A 21,342-nucleotide genomic window follows, 5' to 3' on the forward strand; every position below is an offset into this window, starting at 1 on the left:
AAAACTTGTGAGTACAATGTTTAGCAGGGTGATTGGATTTATGAGTCTGTGGTTCAGGGGAGCGGCCTCAGGTTGTAATATAATTTTGAGACTCATTATAGAACTGGAAGGGTTTCCCTTGTGGTGCAGCTGGTAAAGAATCCACCTGCAATGTGGGAGACCTGTTCGATTACTGTTTTTGGAAGATCTGGAGAAAGGAAAGGCTACCTACTCCAGTATTCTGGCCTGGAGAATTCCATGGACTATATAGTCCATGGGGTCGCAAAGAGTTGGACATGACTGAGTGACTTTCACATAGAACTGGATGGAATCACCTAAAAGGGTAAGCGTTGATAAAGAAGACATCTAAGACTGTAGCCCACCAGGCTCCTTTGTCCATGGGATTCTCCAGGCAAGAATACTGGAGTGGGTTGCCATTTCCTAGAAGAGAGAGGTGTTCCAGGTTTTGTTTTGTTTTTATAATGAAGAAAGCTTTTAGTATGAAGGAAAAGAAAGTTCAGAGAAGGAAATATTGTAGGACAAATAATAGTATCATATGATATAGGATCTTGAATGCCATTTTGAGGAATTTGGGCTTCCTTTAGCCCGATAATTTATAAACATCAGGGAGCATGATCAGGCTTGTGTTTTAGGTAGGCTTGCTGGTTAACATTGTGTTGGCCAGGTTAAATGAGAAGGGAGAGACTGCAAAATTTCAGGGGAGAGGTGATAGTGTTTAATGTACCAGTTCAGCTCTGTCAGCCCCAATGCTGCCTTTTTGTAAGAAATATTTAATGCCCCTGTTTACAGTTCTTAATAAAATAAATAGATAATATAATCTACCTCTGTACATGATTCAGAAACTAACATAGTACCCTAACTCTAGTATAAAGGAGAAATGAAAGTAAGTTGCAATAAAATATTATAACATAAAAATTATATAACTTGACTTGTAAAGTGTTATTACACCCCATCCATGTGTGCATGAATGAATCTGAAGCAGATACCATTAACACCATATAATTCTTACAGATGTGAATCCAGAAAATAGAACTGAGCCTGTGTATTTAAAAAAAAATGTTTATTAAGCAGCTTACCCAGTGTGGCTCCTACCTGCACTGTAGTATTGTAGTATTAATTGTAGTATTATTGTGGTATTAATTCCTCATATTTTTGAGTTCTGAAGCATATAAAAACAAATTGATAAAAATTGTATCCACCCCCTTTATAAATCAGAATCTTTTTTTTTTTACTTTGTTTTTCCCTCTTATTTTAGAAAAAAATAAATGGTCTTTGTTAGCTTAGATTGCAGTTACATTTTGGGTAAGAGAAACTTCACAATGAACCTCCCACATGTTCATTGAGTGTTGTGAAGATTTTTTGACTACCTTTAGTGATTGGAACTTTTTTTTTTTTTTTTTTTTGCTGCAAAAACCATTATTGTTTCCATTTGGTCCAAGGCTTGAGAGAGGGCTCCAAGGTGTTAAAAAGTTGCCTAGTGGCTGCAGAGAGGGGCTTCAGGCAGCCCTGATGTTCAAAGGCCACTGGTCTCCAGAAGCTCCTAGTCATGCTTGAGGGTGAGCCTTTTGAAGAGATACTTGTCCAACCCAGCCCGGAGACCAGCCAGGTGGTCACCTGTTTTCTTGATGAGTTTCACTTCCTCATATGGGAAGTGGTTCTCCAGGAAGTCACAGATGTGGGGGTCTGCATGGGCGGAACCCAGGTCATGCAGATCCAAAATGGCCTGATTCAGGTTCTTCTCTACGAGAAGGGCGGCTTCCATAGTGTCCTGGGTTTTACCCCACTCATCTTGAGATGGCTTCTGCACGTCCAGGAAGAGGACACAGCTGCCATGCTGGTTTTGCATTTTCAAGAGAGACTCCATGCCCTCGTGCCTTTCCTTGGCCAGTTCGTGAAAGAAGTGATCCACACTCACACATTATATAAACATTGTAATGTAATGTAATACTCCATTGTATATATGTACCACAACTTCTTTATCCACTCATCTGTCTACACCTAGGTTGCTTCCATGTTCTAGCTATTGTAAAAAGTGCTGCAATGAACAGTGGGATGCATGTGTCTTTTTCAGTTTTGGTTTCCTCAGGGTATAAGCCTAGGAGTGACATTGCTAGGTCGTATGGTGGTTTTATTCCTAGTTTTTTAAGGAATCTCTATACTGTCTTCCATAGTGGCTGTATCAATTTACATTCTTACCAACAGGGCAAGAGCATTCCCTTTTCTCCACACCCTCTCCAGAATTTATTTGTTGTAGGCTTTTTGATGATGGCCATTCTGACCAGTGTGAGGTGATATCTCATGGTGGTTTTGAGTTGTATTTCTCTAATAATGAGTGATGTTGAGCATCTTTTCATGAGTTTGTGAGCCATCTGTATGTCTTCCTTGGAGAACTGTCTGTTTAGGTCTTTTCCCCACTTTTTGATTGGGTTTTTCTGGTATTGAGTTGTATGAGCTGCTTGTATATTTTGGAAATTAATCCTTTGTCGGTTGTTTCATTTGCTATTATTTTCTCCCGTTCTGAGGGCTGTCTTTTCACCTTGCTCATAGTTTCCTTTGCTATACAACAGCTTTTGAGTTAATCAGGTCCCACTTGTTTACTTTTGTTTTTATTTCCGATACTATAGGAGGTGGGTCATAGAGGATCTTGCTTTGATTTATGTTGAGTGTTCTGCCTATGTTATCCTCTAAGAGTTTTATAATTTCTGGTCTTACATTTAGGTCTTTAATCCATTTTGAGTTTATCTTTGTGTATGGTGTTAGGAAGTGTTCTAATTTCATTCTTTTACCTGTAGCTATCCATGTTGCCCAGCACCATTTGTTGAAGAGGCTGTCTTTGCCCCATTGTATATTCTTGCCTCCTTTGTCAAAGATAAGGTACCCATAGGTGCTTGGGTTTATTTCTGGGCTTTCTTTCTTGTTGCATTGGTCTATATTTCTGTTTTTGTGTCAGTACCATACTGTCTTGATGACTGCAGCTTTGTAGTATAATCTGAAGTCAGGAAGATTGATTCCTCCAGCTCCATTCTTCTTTCTCAAGACTGCTTTGGCTATTCGGGGTGTTTTGTGTTTCCATATGAATTGTGAAATTTTTTGTTCTAGTTCTGTGAAAAATGCCATTGGTAATTTGATAGGGATTGCATTGCATCTGTAGATTGTGTTTGGTAGTATAGTCATTTTCACAATATTGAGTCTTCCTACTCAGGAACATGGAATGTCTCTCCATCTGTTTATGTCATCTTTGATTTCTTTCATTAGTGTCTTATATAATTTTCTGTATACAATTCTTTTGTCTCCTTAGATAAGTTTATTCCTAGATATTTAATTCTTTCTGTTGCAGTGGTGAATGGGATTGATTCCTTTCTCTTTCTGATTTTTTATTGTTAGTATATAGAAATGCAAGTGATTTTTGTGTATTGATTTTGCATCCTGCAACTTTGGTAAATTCACTGATTAGCTCTAGTAATTTTCTGATACTCTCTTTAGGGTTTTCTATGTACTGTGTCATGTCATCTGCAAACAGTGAGAGCTTTACTTCTTTTCTGATCTGGATTCCTTTTATTTGTTTTTCTTCTCTGATTGCTGTAGCTAGGACTTCCAGAACTATGTTGAATAATAGTGGTGAAAGTGGACACCCTTATCTTGTTCCCTGATCTTAGGGGGAATGCTTTCAGTTTTTCACCATTGAGAATAATGTTCGCTGTAGGCTTATCATATATGGTCTTTACTATGTTGAGGTCGGTTCCTTCTATGCCCATTTTTTGAAGAGTTTTATTCAAATGGGTGCTGAATTTTGTTCAAGGCTTTTTCTGCATCTATTGAAATTATCGTATGGTTTTTATGTTGCAGTTTGTTAACATGATGTGTATCACACTAATTTCTGTATATAGAAGATTCCTTGCATTCCTGAAATAAACCCAACTTGATCATGGTGTATGACCTTTTTGATGTGTTGCTGAATTCTGTTTGCTAAAATTTTGTTGAGGATTTCTGCCTCTATGTTCATTAATGATATTGGCCTGTAGTTTTCTTTTTTTGTGTGTGTTGTCTTTGGTTTTGGTATCAGGGTGATGGTGGCCCCATAGAATGAGTTTGGAAGTATTCCTTCCTCAACAATTTTCTGAAAGAGTTTTCGAAGGATAGGCATTAGCTCTTCTCTAAATGTTAGATAGAATTCTCCTGTGAAGCCATCTGGTCCTGGGCTTTTGGTTTTTGGGAGATTTTTGATCAAAGCTCCAATTTCAGTGCTTGTAATTGGGTTGTATATAATTTCTATTTCTTCCTGGTTCAGTCTTGGACGATTGAACTTTTCTAAGAATCTGTCCATTTCTTCCAGGTTGTCCATTTTATTGCCATATAGTTATTCATAATATTCTCTTGTAACCTTTGTATTTCTACATTGTCTGTTGCAGCTTCTCATTTTTCATTTCTAATTTTTGTTGACTTGATTCTTTTTTTTTCTTGATGCGTCTGGCTAAAGGCTTGTCAATTTTATCTTCTCAAAGAACCAGCTTTTAGTTTTATTAATCTTTATTGTTTCTTTGATTTCTTTCTCATTTCTTTCTGCTCGGATATTTATGATTTCTTTCCTTCTACTAATTTTGGGGTTTTTTTTTTGGTTCTTCTTTTTCCAGTCATTTTAGGTGTACTACAAGGTTGTATTTTCGATGTTTTTCTTAAGGTAGGATTGTATTGCTATAAACTTCCCTCTTAGAACAGCTTTTGCTGCATCCCTTAGGTTTTGAGTTGTCGTGTTTTCATTGTCATTTGTTTCTAGAAAATTTTGACTTCACTTTTGATTTCTTCAGTAACCTGTTGATTATTTACGAGCCTGTTGTTTAATCTCCACGTGTTTGTGTTTCTTATGTTTTTTTTCTTGTAATTGATATTGAGTCTCATAGTATTGTTTTCCGAGAAGATGCTTGATATGATTTCAATTTTCTTAAATTTACTGACGTTTGATATGTGACCAAGATGTGGTATATACTGGAGAATGTTCCATGTACACTTGAGAAGAAGGTGTATTCTTCTGCATTTGGATGGAATGTCCTGAAGATATCAATGAGATCCATCTCATCTAATGTATCATTTAAGACTTGTGTTTCCATATTAATTTTCTGTTTTGATGATCTGTCTGTTAGTGTGAGTGGGGTGTTAAAGTCTACTTTATTACTGTGTGTTACTTTATTATACTGTGTATTACTTTATTACTGGGTGTTAAAGTCTACTGTGTTACTGTCAGTTTCTCGTTTTATATCTGTGTTTGTCTTATGTATTGAGGTGCTCCTGTGTTGGGTGCATAGATATTTACAATTGTTATGTCTTCCTCTTGGGCTGATCCTTAATCATTATGTAGTGTCTTTCCTTTTCTCTTATAATCTTCTTTATGTTAAGGTCTATTTTGTCTGATATGAGGATCACTACTCCAGCTTTCTTATGTTTCCTGATTGCATGGAATATATTTTTCTGTCTTTTCACTTTCAGTCTGTATGTGTGTTTAGGTCTGAGGTGAGTTTCTTATAGACATCATATTTATGAGTCTTGTTTTTGTATCCATTCAGCCAGTCTGTGTCTTTTGGCTGGAGCATTTAATCCATTTCCATTTATATAATTATTGATATATATATTCCTATTGCCATTTTCTTAGTTGCTTGAGGTTGACTTTGCAGATCTTTTTCTTCTCTTGTATGTCTTGACTGTATAAGTCCGTTTAACATTTGTTGTAAAGCTGGTTTGGTGGTACTGAATTCTCTTAACTTTTGCTTGTCTGAAAAGCTTTTTATTCATACACCAATTTTGAACGAGATCCTTACTGCATACAGTAATCTTGGTTGTAGATTTTTCCCTTTCAGTACTTTAAATATATCCTGCTATTCCCTTCTGGCCTGCAGAGTTTCTGCTGAAAGATCAGCTGTTAAGTGTATGGGGTTTCTGTTGTATGTTATTTGCTGCTTCACCCTTGCTGCTTTTAATATTCTTTCTTTGTGTTTAGTCTTTGTTAGTTTGATTAGTGTGTGTCTTGGCGTGTTTATCCTGTATGGGACTCTTTGTGCCTCTTGGACTTGATTGACTATTTCCTTTTCTATGTTGGAGAAATTTTCAACCATAATCTCGTCAAAACTTTTCTCATGCCCTTTCTTTTTTTTCTCCTCTTCTTCTGGGACCCCTATAATTCGAAAGTTGGTGGGTTTGATATAGTCCCAGAGGTCTCTGAGACTGTCCTCAGTTCTTTTCATTCTTTTTACTTTATTCTGGTCTTCAGAAATTATTTTCACCATTTTATCTCCTAGTTCCCTTGTTCATTCTTCTGCTTTAGATATTCTGCTACTGATTCCATCTGGAGTATTTTTAATTTCAGTAACTGTGTTGTTTTTCTCTGTATGTTTATTTTTTAATTTTTCTAAGTCTTTGTTAATTGATTCTTGAATTTTCTCCATTTTGTTTTCAAGGTTTTTGATCATCTTTACTATCATTATTCTGAATTCTTTTTCAGGTAGTTTACCTATTTCCTCTTCAGTTATTTGGACTTTTGCGTTTCTGGTTTGTTCCTTCATTTGTGTAGTATTTCTCTGCCTTTTCATTATTATTTTTTTAACTTATTGTGTTTGAGGTGTCCTTTTCCCAGACTTCAAGGTTGAATTCTTCCTTTTGACTTCTGCCCTCCTATGGTTGGTCCAGTGATTTGTGTAAGCTTCCTATATGGTGAGATTTGTGTGGAGTTTTTGTTTGTTTGTTTGTTTCCTTTTCCTCTGATGGGCACCTCTGAATGAGGTGGGAATCCTGTCTGCTGATGATTGGGTTTGTTTTTTTGTTTTGTTTGTTGTTTAGCTGATGTGTCCTGCACAGGGTGGTACTTGTGGTTGGGTGATGCCAGGTCTTGTATTCAAGTGGTTTCCTTCCTGTGAATTCTCACTATCTGATACTCCCTAGGGTTAATTCAGGAGAAGGCAATGGCACCTCACTCCAGTACTCTTGCCTGGAAATTCCCATGGATGGAGGAGCTGGGTAGGCTGCAGTCCATGGATACGACTGAGCAACTTCACTTTCACTTTTCACTTTCATGCATTGGAGAAGGAAATGGCAACCCACTCCAGTGTTCTTGCCTGGAGAATCCCAGGGACAGGGGAGCCTGGCGGGCTGCCATCTATGGGGTCGCACAGAGATGGACACGACTGAAGTGACTTAGCAGCAACAGCAGCAGGGTTAATTCAGTTGTGTTTGACTTTGTAATCCCATGAGCTATACAGTTGATGGAATTCTCCAGGCCAGAATACGGGAGTGTGTAGCCTTTTCCCTTCTCCAGGGGATCTTCCCAGTCCTGAATCGAACCCAGATTGATTATATTATTTGCATCCAAAGATGGAGACGCTCTATACAATCACAAAAACAAGACTGGGAGCTGACTGTGACTCAGATCTTGAACTCCTTATTGCCAAATTCAGACTTAAATTGAACAAAGTAGGGAAAACCACTAGACCATTCAGGGATGACCTAAATCAAATCCCTTATGATTATACAGTGGAAGTAAGAAATAGATTTAAGGGACTAGATCTGATAGAGTGCCTGATGAACTATGGATGGAGGTTTGTGACATTGTACAGGAGACAGGGATCAAGACCATCCCCATGGAAAAGAAATGCAAAAAAGCAAATGCCTATCTGAGGAGGCCTTACAAATAGCTCTCAAAAGAAGAGGAGCAAAAAGCAAAGGAGAAAAGGAAAGATACAAGCATCTGAGTGCAAAGTTCCAAAGAATAGTAAGGAGAGATAAGAAAGCTTTCCTCAGTGATCAATGCAAAGAAATAGAAGAAAACAACAGAATGGAAAAGACTAGAGATCTCTTCAAGAAAATTAGAGATAGCAAGGGAACATTTCATGCAAAGATGGGCTCAATAAAGGACAGAAATAGTATGGACCTAACAGAAGCAGAAGATATTAAGAAGAGGTGGCACAAATACACAGAAGAACTATACAAAAAAGATCTTCACGACCCAGATAATCACGATGGTATGATCACTCACCTAGAGCCAGACATCCTGGAATGTGAAGTCAGATGGGCCTTAGAAAGCATCACTACGAACAAAGTTAGTAGAGGTGATGGAATTCCAGTTGAGCTATTTCAAATCCTGAAAGATGATGCTGTGAAAGTGCTGCACTCAATATGCCAGCAAATTTGGAAAACTCAGCAGTGGCCACAGGACTGGAAAAGGTCAGTTTTCATTCCAATCCCAAAGAAAGGCAATGCCAAAGAATGCTCAAACTACCGCATAATTGCACTCATCTCACACGCTAATAAAGTAGTGCTCAAAATTCTCCAAGCCAGGCTTCAGCAGTATGTGAACTGTGAACTTCCAGATGTTCAAGCTGGTTTTAGAAAAGGCAGAGGAACCAGAGATCAAATTGCCAACATCTGCTGGATCATGGAAAAAGCAAGAGAGTTCCAGAAAAATATCTTTTTTTGCTTTATTGACTATGCCAAAGCCTTTGACTGTGTGGACCACAATAAACTGTGTAAAATCTGAAAGAGATGGGAATACCAGATCACCGGACCTGCCTGTTGAGAAACTTGTATGCAGGTCAGGAAGCAACAGTTAGAACTGGACATGGATCAACAGGCTGGTTCCAAATAGGAAAAGGAGTACATCAAGGCTGTATATTGTCACCCTGCTTATTTAACTTCTACGCAGAGTACATCATGAGAAACGCTGGGCTGGAAGAAGCACAAGCTGGAATCAAGATTGCTGGGAGAAATATCAATAACTTCCGATATGCAGATGACACCACCCTTATGGCAGAAAGTGAAGAGAAACTAAAGAGCCTCTTGATAAAAGTGAAAGAGGAGAGTGAAAAAGTTGGCTTAAAGCTCAACATTGAAAAAACGAAGATCATGGCATCTGGTTCCGTCACTTCATGGGAAATAGATGGGGAAACAGTGGAAACAGTGTCAGACTTTATTTTGGGGGGCTCCAAAATCACTGCAGATGGTGATTGCAGCCATGAAATTAAAGGACTCTTACTCCTTGGAAAAAAAGGTATGAGCAACCAAGGTAGCATATTAAAAAGCAGAGACATTAGTTTGTCAACAAGGCCATGGTTTTTCCAGTGGTCATGTATGGATGTGAGAGTTGGAATGTGAAGAAAGCTGAGTGCTGAGGAATTGATGCTTTTGAACTGTGGTGCTGGAGAAGACTCTTGAGAGTCCCTTGGACTGCAAGGAGATCCAACCAGTCCATCCTAAAGGAGATCAGTCTTGGGCGTTCATTGAAAGGCCTGATGCTAAAGCTCAAACTCCAATACTTTGGCCACCTCAGTTGAAGAACTGACTCATTGGAAAAGACCCTGGTGCTGGGAGGGATTGGGGGCAGGAGGAGAACTGGACGACAGAGGATGAGATGGCTGGATGGCATCACCAATTCGATAGACATGAGTTTGGGTAAACTTTGGGAGTTGGTGATGGACAGCGAGGCCTGGCGTGCTGCGATTCATGGGGTTGCGAAGAGTTGGACACGACTGAGTGACTGAACTGAACTGAGGGTCAATTCTTTGGTAGTCCATGGTCTTGGCATCAATGCTCCCATTCCAAAGGCTCAGGACTTCATCTATGGTCAGGAGGAAAGATTCTGCAGTGCTTTATTATGGCATTAAGTAAGATTAAAACAAATATCTGAAAATGAGAAACCAAAGATGAACCCGAAACAAATAGCAGTTACAAAAACAAGCAAATAATTATTAAATAAATGGAATATATATATACATATACATATACACCCATGAGCAAACTCAAAACAGTCCAACAATAATAAAGTACAGTAGATTGACCTGGTGAACAAAGGACATAAAAAATTATATTTACCAGTTAAGAACAAAACTATCTAAAGGACAAACTGGTGAACAAAACTAAAGCAAGGTGCCAAGTGAGGAATAAAGCAGTGAAAACAAAACTGTCAAATTTGTTGAGAGAAAAGGAAAGAAAGAAAAGATATACAAAATTAAATAGAGGTAGATGAAGAAGGTTTATATCGGAGAAGGCAATGGAACCCAATTCCAGTACTCTTGCCTGGAAAATCCCATGGACAGAGGAGCCTGGTGGGCTGCAGTCCATGGGGTTGTGATTGAGCGACTTCACTTTCACTTTTCACTTTCATGCATTGGAGAAGGAAATGGCAACCCACTCCAGTGTTCTTGCCTGGAGAATCCCAGGGACAAGGGAGTCTCATAGGCTGCCGTCTATGGGATCACACAGAGTTGGACTCAAGTGAAGCAACTTAGCAGCAGCAGCAGCAAGGGGAAAAGAACAGTGGGAAAGGCGAAGGAGTACCTGCAGAAAAAATATAATAGGTTTTAAAAAATTAAAACTTAAATTAATATAAAAGAGAAAAGAAAAAAATGGAAGAAGAAATGAAAAGGAAATAAAAAACGAAAACTCCACAGTACTGCAAAAGCCCAATGTAGAGGCAGAGGATCATAACAACAACAAAAAATCTGACTGAATATACACATTTACATATACATCCATAAGCAAAATCAAAACAGTCCAAGAAAAATAAAGTACAATAGATTGACCCAGCAAACAAAGGAAACCACAAATTTTGTTTACCAGAAGAATACTAACTAAAGGACAAACTGGAAAACAAAACTAAAGCAAGGTGCTAATTGGGGAATAAAGCAGTGAAAAAATAACTAACAAATATGTTGAGAGGAAAGGAAAGAAAGAAAAGAAAGAATAGGCAAAGTTAAATAAAGATAGATCAAGAAGATTTATATACATTAAAGATTAACTGCAAGGGGAAAAGAACAGTAGGAAAAGCAAACAAAGGAAAAAGTAATAATAGGTTTCAAAAATTAAAAATTAAAGGGAAATTAAACAAAATTAAAAAGGAAAGCTTCACAGAACTTCAAAAGCCCAGTGTAGAGGCAGAGGTTTATAACAACAATAGAAAATGTGACTGAGGAAAAAAAAAGTTCAAAAGCTTAATTAGATTTCATAGTGCCAATAAAATCGACAGCCACAACAGATGGGGGAAAAAAAGCAAAAAAGAAAAAAAAGAAAAAGAAAAATAATCTACAGAACAAGTCAAAACGTAAGAACAATAAATGTTTTTCTTGAGTCACTGCTGTCAGAGTCCTTTCCCTCCCTGGGAGTCACAGTCTACCTCACCTCCCTAGAATGCCCTCCAGCACTGTGCTGATCTCTGGACCTGCTGTGGGCACAGCTCAGATTCTAATCTGGTCCTGCTCCTGTGTGTTCTTGCCTCCGATGTCCACAGCTATCAGAACTAGTGTGTTTTCTTTTGTGGGAGCTCTCAATGATCTTTTATATATCCCTTAGACACAGAGTCTGCCCAGTTGATCATGTGGATTTAATCTGCCAGCTTGTATAGCTTGGGGGAAGGTTTTGGGTCTTCTTTCTCATCCACACTGCCCCTGGGTTTCAATTGTGGTTTTCTTTCCACCTCTATGTGTGCGTTGTTCAGCAGGGTTTGCTCCTGAGGCTGCCCTGGAGGGCTTGGGTTTGCCCCTATGAGGGCCAGGTGTGGAAGTGGTGCAGCTGCTTGGGTCGCAGGGGTTCTGGCAGCACCAGGGGCTCAGTGGAGTTGGTGGTAGGGCAGCAGAAAATATAGTGCTCTAGAAGGGTATGGCAACCTGTACTGGCCAATATGCGCCAGTATTCTTGCCTGCAGAACCCCCCTCCCTGACAGAGAAGCCTGGCAGGCCACAGTCTACAGGGCTGCAAAGAGTGTGAACACAACTGAAGTGACCCTGTGTGCATAGATGCAAGACTTTTTTTTTTGCCTGTGGTAGCTCTGGCCCAGTGAGAGTTGAGCATGAAGGTGGCACAGCAGCTTGGCTTGTGGGAACTCTCGTGGTACCAAGTGTGCAGGGACGTGGACTGCCTCTGCTGTAAGAGTAATGGCCCTATCAGAGTCTTTTTTTGAGCCTCTTGTAGCTGGTGATCAGAAGACCTCTTTGGCCAGTCTTTCTCTGTAGCTTCGCCTGTTCAGGCACTTAGAGGGCTCCCTTCTCTGTTGTTTGTCAGGTACACAGAGGGCACCCCCCTGGCTGGTGTCCTATTCTTTAGATTGGCCATCAGACACTTAAAGGGGCACCCTGGGTGCAATCCTACTCTGTAGTTCAGTGCGTCAGGCATTTGATGGGCCAGCCTGTCTACTGTTCAGCTGCCGATGCTGATGTGTGGGGGGAGAGAGGCTATGGTGTTGGCTCCACCCCCTACACGTGACTCAGCAGTATTGCCTTGCTTCCATGACTGCCTGGCTTTCCTCCACGGGCATTTTCCACCGTGATCTCCTCCCTCACATCCCCTCAATCTGTCTCTCCACAGTCCATAGCAGCCCTCACCCTGGGATTGCTGCACAATCCCTAACCTCTAGGCCCCAGTCGCTGCGTCTTCCAGGGGACCTGTGTCCCTATCAGTGGTATATATTGCTGTGGCAAGGACTGTCTGATTCTCATTCCATTTAGACTGCCACAGATCAGCTGTTTCACTCTCAGCCTTAAATGTTTCTCCTCTGACTCAAACAATTTCCCGATGTGGTGACTGGACCCCTGCTTCAGTTCCTCCACCCACTGATGGCAGGTCCAGTTCTATTTTTCCCCTGGTTCCTTCATCCTACTGAGTTTTGCGTGGTTCTATATATTCTTTTCCTCTGGACATGTACTTCTGTCTGCTCTCAGCTGGTGTTCTGCATGCACTTCTGTGTCTGAAGCTGTTTTCCTGATGTATCCATGGGGAGAGATGTACTCCACGTCCACCCACTCCTCTGCCATCTTGTTCTCGATGTATCTGCTTTTTAATACACTGTCTAGGTTTGTCATAACTATCTTCCAGGAAGCAAGCATCTTATAATTTCATGGCTGTAGTCACTGTCCACATTGATTTTGCAGTCCAAGAAAATGAAATCTGACAGTTTCCACATTTTCCCCATCTATTTGCCATGAAGTGAGTGCTGGATGCTATGATCTTTTTTTTGAATGTTGAGTTTTAAGCCAGCTTAAAACTGAATGAATATTTTCCTCTGTAAAACATTTCATAGTTTTAGGTTTTACAACTAGGACTATGATTCATTTTTAGTTAATTATTGTATACAATAAAAAGTTCAAAGCTTTTCCTCCCCCACTACCCCCACTTTGGGCAGAGGGGAATATATGAATGTCCAGGAGATCTAGCATCATTTGATGAAGAGACTTTTTTTCTCCAGTGAATTCTTTCTGCACCTTTTTCAAAAGTCAGGTGACCATATTGATGTGAATCTATTTCTGTCATTTCTCTTCCATTGATGTATGTGTACATCCCTTTACCAGTAATATGCTATCTTGATTATTGTAACTTTAAGTCTTAAAAATCAGATAGTTTAGTTCCTTTCACTTACTTCTTTTTCCAAAATCAAAAAAATATTTCAGTTCATTTGCCTTTCTACATGAATTCTAGAATCAACTTGTCAAATATCTAGAAAAAGTCCTATTGGGATTCTAATTGCAATTGCATTTAATCTATGGTTCAATTTGGGAAAAACTGATGTCTTTGTAATGTTGAGTCTTCTAATACATGGATATGGTATGTCTCATCATTTATGTAGGTCTCATTTGATTTCTGTCATTAGCATTTTATAGTTTTCAGCATACAGATCCTGTATATATTTTGTTATATTTTTACCAATTCATATTTCATTTACGGTATGGTAAATGATACTGAGTTTTTGTTTTCCACTTATTTATTGATAGTTTATAGAAGTACAATTGATCTATGTATGTTGACCTGTGTTCTCCAAGTTTGACAAACTCACTTTTTTGTTGTAGTACTTTTTTTTTTTTGAAGGATTTGTTGATACTGTCTAGGTGGATAGTCATGTCACCTGTGAATAGCAAGTTTTGTTTCCTTTTTAATTTGTATGCTTTTAATTTCCCAGTCTTGTTTTATTGCATTGATTAAGTATTTTTCAGTTTCCTGGCTTAAAAAAAAAAAATCCTCTAGTTAGAAAGCTCGGGCTTTTGTTATTCTGCTTTGCTATGGGACTTCTCACCTGCCCCTTCATCCTGAGACGAACAGTGGAAAGATATGAAGAAACCAACCCTGGTTTTGGTCCAACCCTATAGGAACCACAGCCTTACTATATAGAGGGAAAGGTTATACCCTTAAGAGCTTTAGCTCCTGTAGGCTGTTATTAGTGACCAGTGCCACTGTTGCTTAGAAATTCCTTATAGGCTTTGGTGGGATGGAGAAAGGAAAGAGAAAAAAAGATGAGATACTTCTGTACTTTCTGAACATTAGGTAGTCCCTTTCATCTTGACCCCAAATCAAAGGGCAGATCTTGAAGCTTTGTGGTCTACTTCTAAGTTTTTGGTACGTTGGGTTCAGGCTAGGAGACACCAAGAGAAAAAATATGTAAATTTACTGTCAGTTTGGTGGTGCTTCAAATTCTGATCTTCTTCTCCAGTCAAACTGCTACTGTTTTCTTTTTAAAGTCCTCAAGTAGCTGCTCCATGGTTTATGTCCATATTTTATAGTTATATTCAATAGAAGAGATTGGTTTGAGTATGTTTATGCTGTTTTACCTGAAATTCCATTAGTGGGATTTTACAGAGATTGAGTCAGGCCATCTCTCTTTTGTATAGACTAAGTAATCAAGAATGAATGAGCTCATGATGTTCCCATAGTTATAACTGAAAATATTCTGTGGTAGATCAGTTAATAGGCAAATGCATTGATGGAGACAAAGTTGTTTTTCAGTTCAGTTCAGTCACTCTGTTGTGTCCGACTCTGCAACCCCATGGACTGGAGAATGCCAGGCCTCCCTGTCCATCACCAACTCCCACAGTTTACTCAAACTCCTATCCATTGAGTGGGTGATGCCATCCAACCATCTCATCCTCTATCAGCCCCTTCTCCTCCCACCTTCCATCTTTCTCAGCATCAGGGTCTTTTCCAACAAATCAGTTCTTTGCGTCAAGTGGCCAAAGTATTGGAGTTTCAGCTTCAGCATCAGTCCTTCCAGTGAATATTCAGGAGTCATTCCTTTTAGGATGGATTGGTTGGATCTCCTTGCAGTCCAAGGGACTCTCAAGAGTCTTCTCCAATGCCACAGTTCAAAGTATCACTTCTTTGGCACTTAGCTTTCTTCACAGTCCAACTCTCACATCCATACATGACTACTGGAAAAACCATAGCTTTGACTAGATGGACCTTTGTTGGCAAAGTAATGTCTCTGCTTTCTAATATGCTGTTAGGTTGCTTATAGCTTTTCTTCCAAGGAGGAAACATCTTTTAATTTCATGGTTGCAATCACCATCTGCTGTGATTTTGGAGCCCCCCAAAATAAAGTCTGTCACTGTTTCCATTGTTTCCCCATCTATTTCCCATGAAGTGACGGGACCAAATGCCATGATCTTAGTTTTCTGAATGTTGAGTTTTAAGCCAATTCTTTCACTCTCCTCTTTCACTTTCACCAAGAGGCTCTTTAGTTCTTTGCTTTCTACCCTAAATGTGGTGTCATCTGTGTATCTGAGGTTATTCATATTTCTCCCAGCACTCTTGGTTCCAGCTTGTGCTTCATCCAGTCCAGCATTTCTCATGATGTACTCTGAGTATAAGTTAAATAAGCAGGATGGCCAAGTTGTTTTTAGGAGGCATTGAATCATAATAATATTTGTTCATAGTTCCTGAAGGGAATTTCAAGGATACTATAGATAATTCATCTTTATTGTGCCATTAGAAAGAGATACATTTCTATAATTTTTTTTATTAATCAAAAGAGAATAGGAAGAAACCTAGTTATCATAAAGCTGAGAAAGGAGAGCATTTTCTGAATACCAGTCTACAACTGTCTCTGGAAATTTGTGTGGTAAGTATGTATTGTTAACTATATTCAAGATAATTAACTTATTATAGGCTTTTATTTCCCCAGCTTTTTGATTAGACAAGTCAAAGTTTTAAAGAATTAGGATAGTACTGGCTATCAGCAGACTGGGTTTTAAAAGCTAATACTTCGCTCTTACTCTAAAAAATGTTTACTTAAAAGAGTGAGGGAGAGAGAGTGTAGTAAAGGGGACCATTGTGTCAGATTTATGCTGTGATTCCTCATTTTGGGGTTTGTCCAGACTGATCTACATGGGATAGACCTTTTGCTGTTTTCAGATTGCCCTTAGTAAGCTAAGGCTTTTAAGAGTTTAACATTACAAATACCTTGGGTTCATTGGCATATGCAGAACAAATGTGAATCAAACACAAAAGTGATTTCTTCAGGAATTTTATTTATTGATGTGGTAGTGAAATACTACACCGTTTACAACAGAGAACTAAGTGGGATTTTGGGTATGCTGAGAAGTTGACAGCTGGTGGGTCTTGAACAAAATACTGTCTTTTGTGGGATAAAAGAAGAAAAGATTATGTTCTTGAAATGATTATTTATAAATTATTTGAAATCTTGTTCTGCTTCCAGCTCAGAAGGCTTTTGCCAGCATTGTGGTCACTGCTATAGTGAAATTTTGGATGCAAAAAAATCCTCACAGAATCTGTTTACATTTGAGTAACAAGTTAAAGAACTCTTATGTAGACTCAGGGAAATAAGATATAGATGTGCTCACAATTCTTTCACTTTCTTTCTTATAGTAAAACAATTAGGAATTGGAATTAAAAGTTGAAGGAATTCAGTGAAAAGTGGGAAGGATCTTTGCTTATTATAGCGTGGTTAAGAGATAGCAGTCACGTGATTGAGGAATAGATATCCTGTGAAGAGATTTTCTTCTTGTGTGACTTTTATCTTCTTCATGGGATGATAATATCTCATTTTTGGTTGTTTTTTAGAACTTGGGCTATAGTCAAAAGACTGCATTGTTTTCATATTGTATATATTCCGGTTTGTTTATTAATTTATTGTATTGTTTCTGCTTACTTTAAAAAAAATTGAGGTATGTTTGGAAAAAGACAGACATACAAATACTGTACATGGAACAACAGACTGGTTCCAAATAGGGAAAGGAGTACATTAAGGCTGTATATTGTCACCCTGCGGGTTTTTTTTTTTTTTTTTGGTCACCCTGCTTTTTAACTATATGCAGGGTACATCATGAGAAATGCTGGGCTGGATGAAGCACAAGCTGGAATCAAGATTGCTGGGAGAAATATCAATAACCTCAGATACGCAAATGACACCACTCTTATGGCAGAAAGTGAAGAAGAACTAAAGAGCTTTTGATGAAAGTGAAAGAGAGTGAAAAAGTTGGCTTAAAGCTCAACATTCAGAAAACTAAGATCATGGCATCTGGTCCTATCACTTCATGGCAAATAGATGGGAAACAGTGGAAACAATGACAGACTATTTTTCTGGGCTCCAAAAATCACTGCAGATAGTGACTATAGCTCTGAAATTAAAAGAAGTTTACTCCTTGGAAGGAAAGTTATAATCAATCTAGACAGCATATTCAAAAGCAGAGACATTACTTTGCCAACAAAGGTCTATCTAGTCAAGGCATTAGTTTTTCCAGTAGTCATATATGGATGTGAGAGTTGGACTATATAAAAAGCTGAGCGCTGAAGAATTGATGCTTTGAACTGTGGTGTTGGAGAAGGCTCTTGAGAGTCCCTTGGACGGCAAAGAGATCCATTCAGTCCATCCTAAAGGAAATGAGTCCTGAATATTCATTGGAAGGACTGATGCTGAAGCTGAAACTCCAATCATTTGGCCACCTGATGTGAAGAACTGACTCATCTGAAAAGACCCTGATGTTGGGAAAGATTGAAGGCAGGAGGAGAAGGGGCCGACAGAGGATGGGATGGTTGGATGGTATCACTGACTCAATGGACATGAGTTTGAGTAAACCGTGGGAGTTGGTAATGGACAGGGAGGCCTGGTTTGCCACAGTCCATGGGGTTGCAAAGAGTCGGACACGACTGAGCAACTGAACTGAACTGAACAAATACTGGGGTTAAATGAACTGTAGCATAGTAATGAAAGTGGTAGTGAGTAGGATGCATAATGCAAAGGAAGAGGAAATAATTATACCAGTAAATTTTTCTGCAGATACTTGCTGTTTCTGTATTTAACCTTACTCTGAGTTTTCTATCAGCTAAGGTTAAAAAAAGACAATATGGATTGTATAATTTTCCTCATTATCAGGTTAAAAAGTATAACTTTTCTCCCTGGAAGTTTCTAAGACAATGCAGAGTGTTTTTGTTTTGTTTTTAAACTAAGTTTACTCTTGATCATGGAAAATATTAAAACTATGTTTGTGAAAAAAATGAAAATTACTAACTCAGTAAAAATGTATACACTTATTAGAAATTTGTTTTCTTTTTTTTTTCATGTCTTGATCTCTTTCTTTCCTGCCCTTCTGAATTGTAACGGTCAGATGGCCATTCACATAGGAAGGGCAAACGAAAGCTCTTTCTTTGCTCTCGTATCAGTGTTAGGTCTATAGGCTATAAAGGCCAAGACGATGTAGCTAAGGCAATGGGAGGGAGGGAACACTGCAACTGTACCCGAATCTTTCATCCTTCCTGAATCTATTAAAATACTTGAAAAAAAGACAACTCAGTGTAGAAACTAGCAGATATTGCAAATTATTTTGACAGGCAGAAACATTTGTTTCACTTTGCTGAAAGGAACTTTATTTTTTGGTTTTTCTATATTATGGAACCTTTATTAGCTTAAAATTCCTTAGTTGATTTTGTGTGTGTGTGTGTGTTTTAAGTTAGTTTTGCTCTTAATGTGATATAGAATTATCTTTGATTTTATCCATCTCCTGCTCCTTCCCTTCAGTTGTCTCAGTGTACATTTATCTTTTAAAGGTCAAGAACATATCTAAACTGGTTCCTTAAAGATGTTTTTGTGTGACCTTATGTAGTTTTACAGGGAAAGTTAGAACTAAAGAGCAGGACTGAATAGTTAGACTGCTCTTTGGATGTTTTCCAATACCTATTGCCTTATTTTAATTTTACACATTTTTTCAAAGGATAAAAGTAATAGTTGTTTTGTACAGGATATCAGGTAAATAAATAAAATAAAAATTACATATAATTAATACTTAGACATTATCACTGGTAATATTATGGTAATTTCTTGTGATTCTTCATATGTCCAGCTTTTAAAATCTAGTGGTATATTGTGAACATTTTTAATGTAAGAAAATATTCTTTAGTAATAATAATAGCTAATATTTATTGAATGCTTTATTTTACTCATGTAAAATTCTTATGCTAGGCTTTTCAAGACTAATGTAATGACTTTACCTACAAAAGCATCAGAGATCCAGCCTTTTTCTAGCTTGCTGCTCTGTGCTACCTCAGGTTGAAGATAACTATTTGAGTTCCATTTGTCTTAGCCATAGTCCAGCCAGGAGGAGCATTGTTCAAAATACCTCCCCATTCCAAAAAAAAAAAAAAAGAGAGAGAAAGAAATGAAGAAAAGAGAATGACCTAACTTTGAACAGTCATAGTAATATGGCTAAATAGTTAATAAAATAGATACTGATATATATTGTTAATTTAAAATATCAGGTTATAAAACAATGTGTGTATATTTAGTTAGCCTTCCAGTTCAACCAATTACAGATTGAAAAGACTTTGGGGGAAAAAAACTCAGAAAGTTTCAAAAAACAAAACTGAATTTGCCATACTCTGGTAGCTATTTATATCGCATTTACACTGTGTTAACCCACTCCAGTGTTCTTGCCTGGAGAATCCCAGGGACGGTGGAGCCTGGTGGGCTGCCGTCTATGGGGTTGCACAGAGTCGGACACGACTGAAGCGACGCAGCAGCAGCAGCAGCAGTAGCAGGTATAATAAGTAATCTAAAATATGGACATATCTCAGAGGTGGTGTGAGTTTAATTCCAAACCACCACAGTAAAGGGTGCATCACAGTAAAGCAAGTCACACAAATTTCTTGGTTTCCCATTGCATATAAAAGTTATGTTTATACTATACTGTGTCTAAGGTAAGGTAAAGTTGCTCAGTCGTGTCTGTAAAAATAGCATTATGTCTAAAAAATGTAGATACTTTAATTAAAAAGTACTTTATTGCTAAAAATGCTAACTATCATCTGAGCCTTCATGAGTCATAATTTTTTTTGCTGGTGGAGGGTCTTGCCTTGATTTTACTGACTACTGACTGATCAGGATGGTGGTTACTGAAGCTTGGGGTGGCTGTGGCACTTTCTTAATATAAGACAGTAATGAAGTTTGCTGCATTGATTGACTCTTCCTTGTACCCCAGATTTCTCTAGCGTGTGGTGCTGTGTGATAGCATTTTACCCGCAGTAGAACTTCTTTTGAAACTGGAGTTAATTCTCTCAAACTTGTGGTTCTTTATCAATTTAGTTTTTTCAGTAGTCATGTATGGATGTGAGAGTTGGACCATAAAGAAAGCTGAATGCCAAAGAAGTGATACTTTTGAACTGCAGTGTTGGAGAAGACTCTTGAGAGTCCCTTGGATGCAAGGAGATCCAACCAGTCAATCATAAAGGAAATGAGTCCTGAATGTTCATTGGATGGACTGATGCCAAAGCTGAAACTCCAATTCTTTGGCCACCTGATGCGAATTTTCCAATTGACTCATTGGAAAAGACCCTGCTGCTGGGAAAGATGGAAGGCAGCAGGAGAAGGGGCTGACAGAGGATGAGATGGTTGGATGGCACCACCAACTTGATGGACAGGAGTTTGAGCAAGCTCTGGCAGTTGGTGATGGACAGGAAAGCCTGGTGTGCTGCAGTCCATGGGGTTGCAAGAATTGGACACTACCGAGCGACTGAACTGATATAATATTCTAAATCCTTTGAGGTCATTTCAACAATTTTCACAGTATTGTCACCAGGAGTAGGTTCTATCTCAAGAAACCACTTTCTTTGCTCATCTGTAAGAACAGGTCCTCATCCGTCAAAGTTTTACCATGAGCTTATAGCAGTTTAGTCACATCTTCAGGCTCTACTTTTCATGCAGGTTCTTTTGCTACTTATACCACATCTGCTGTTCTTTTCTCCCCTCTAAGTTATCTATGAGGATTGGAATCACCTTCTTCCAAACTCCTGTTAGTGTTGGTATTTTGACCTCTTCTCATGAATCAAGAATATTCTTAATGCACTCATGTCACACACTAGTAAAGTAATGCTCAAAATTCTCCAAGCCAGGCTTCAGCAGTATGTGAACCATGAACTTCCAGATGTTCAAGCTGGTTTTAGAAAAGGCAGAGGAACCGGAGATCAAATTGCCAACATCCGCTGGATCATGGAAAAAGCAAGAGCGTTCCAGAAAAACACCTATTTCTGCTTTATTGACTATGCCAAAGCCTTTGACTCTGTGGATCAGAATAAACTGTGTAAAATTCTGAAAGAGATGGG

The 21,342-nt window shown here is 38.5% G+C and overlaps 2 protein-coding genes across 2 annotated transcripts in view; one reads left to right on the forward strand and one right to left on the reverse strand.

Annotated features, from left to right (window-relative positions):
- The window catches only part of EXOC6B (exocyst complex component 6B), a 697,089-nt gene that overhangs the window by 180,536 nt on the left and 495,211 nt on the right, over window positions 1-21,342 (forward strand). The gene's annotated exons all lie outside the window — the stretch shown is intronic.
- On the reverse strand, window positions 1,486-2,800 carry LOC120851776 (ferritin light chain-like). Its single transcript, XM_040224786.1, has 2 exons — window positions 2,787-2,800; window positions 1,486-1,910 (listed from the first exon to the last, which is right to left on the reverse strand). Exons 1-2 carry the CDS (start codon window positions 2,798-2,800, stop codon window positions 1,541-1,543), a joined length of 384 nt encoding a protein of 127 aa, XP_040080720.1. The 3' UTR covers window positions 1,486-1,540.

The sequence above is a fragment of the Oryx dammah genome, unplaced genomic scaffold (genome assembly GCF_014754425.2).
Source record: "Oryx dammah isolate SB20612 unplaced genomic scaffold, SCBI_Odam_1.1 HiC_scaffold_25, whole genome shotgun sequence".
NCBI classification, from domain to species: domain Eukaryota; kingdom Metazoa; phylum Chordata; class Mammalia; order Artiodactyla; family Bovidae; genus Oryx; species Oryx dammah.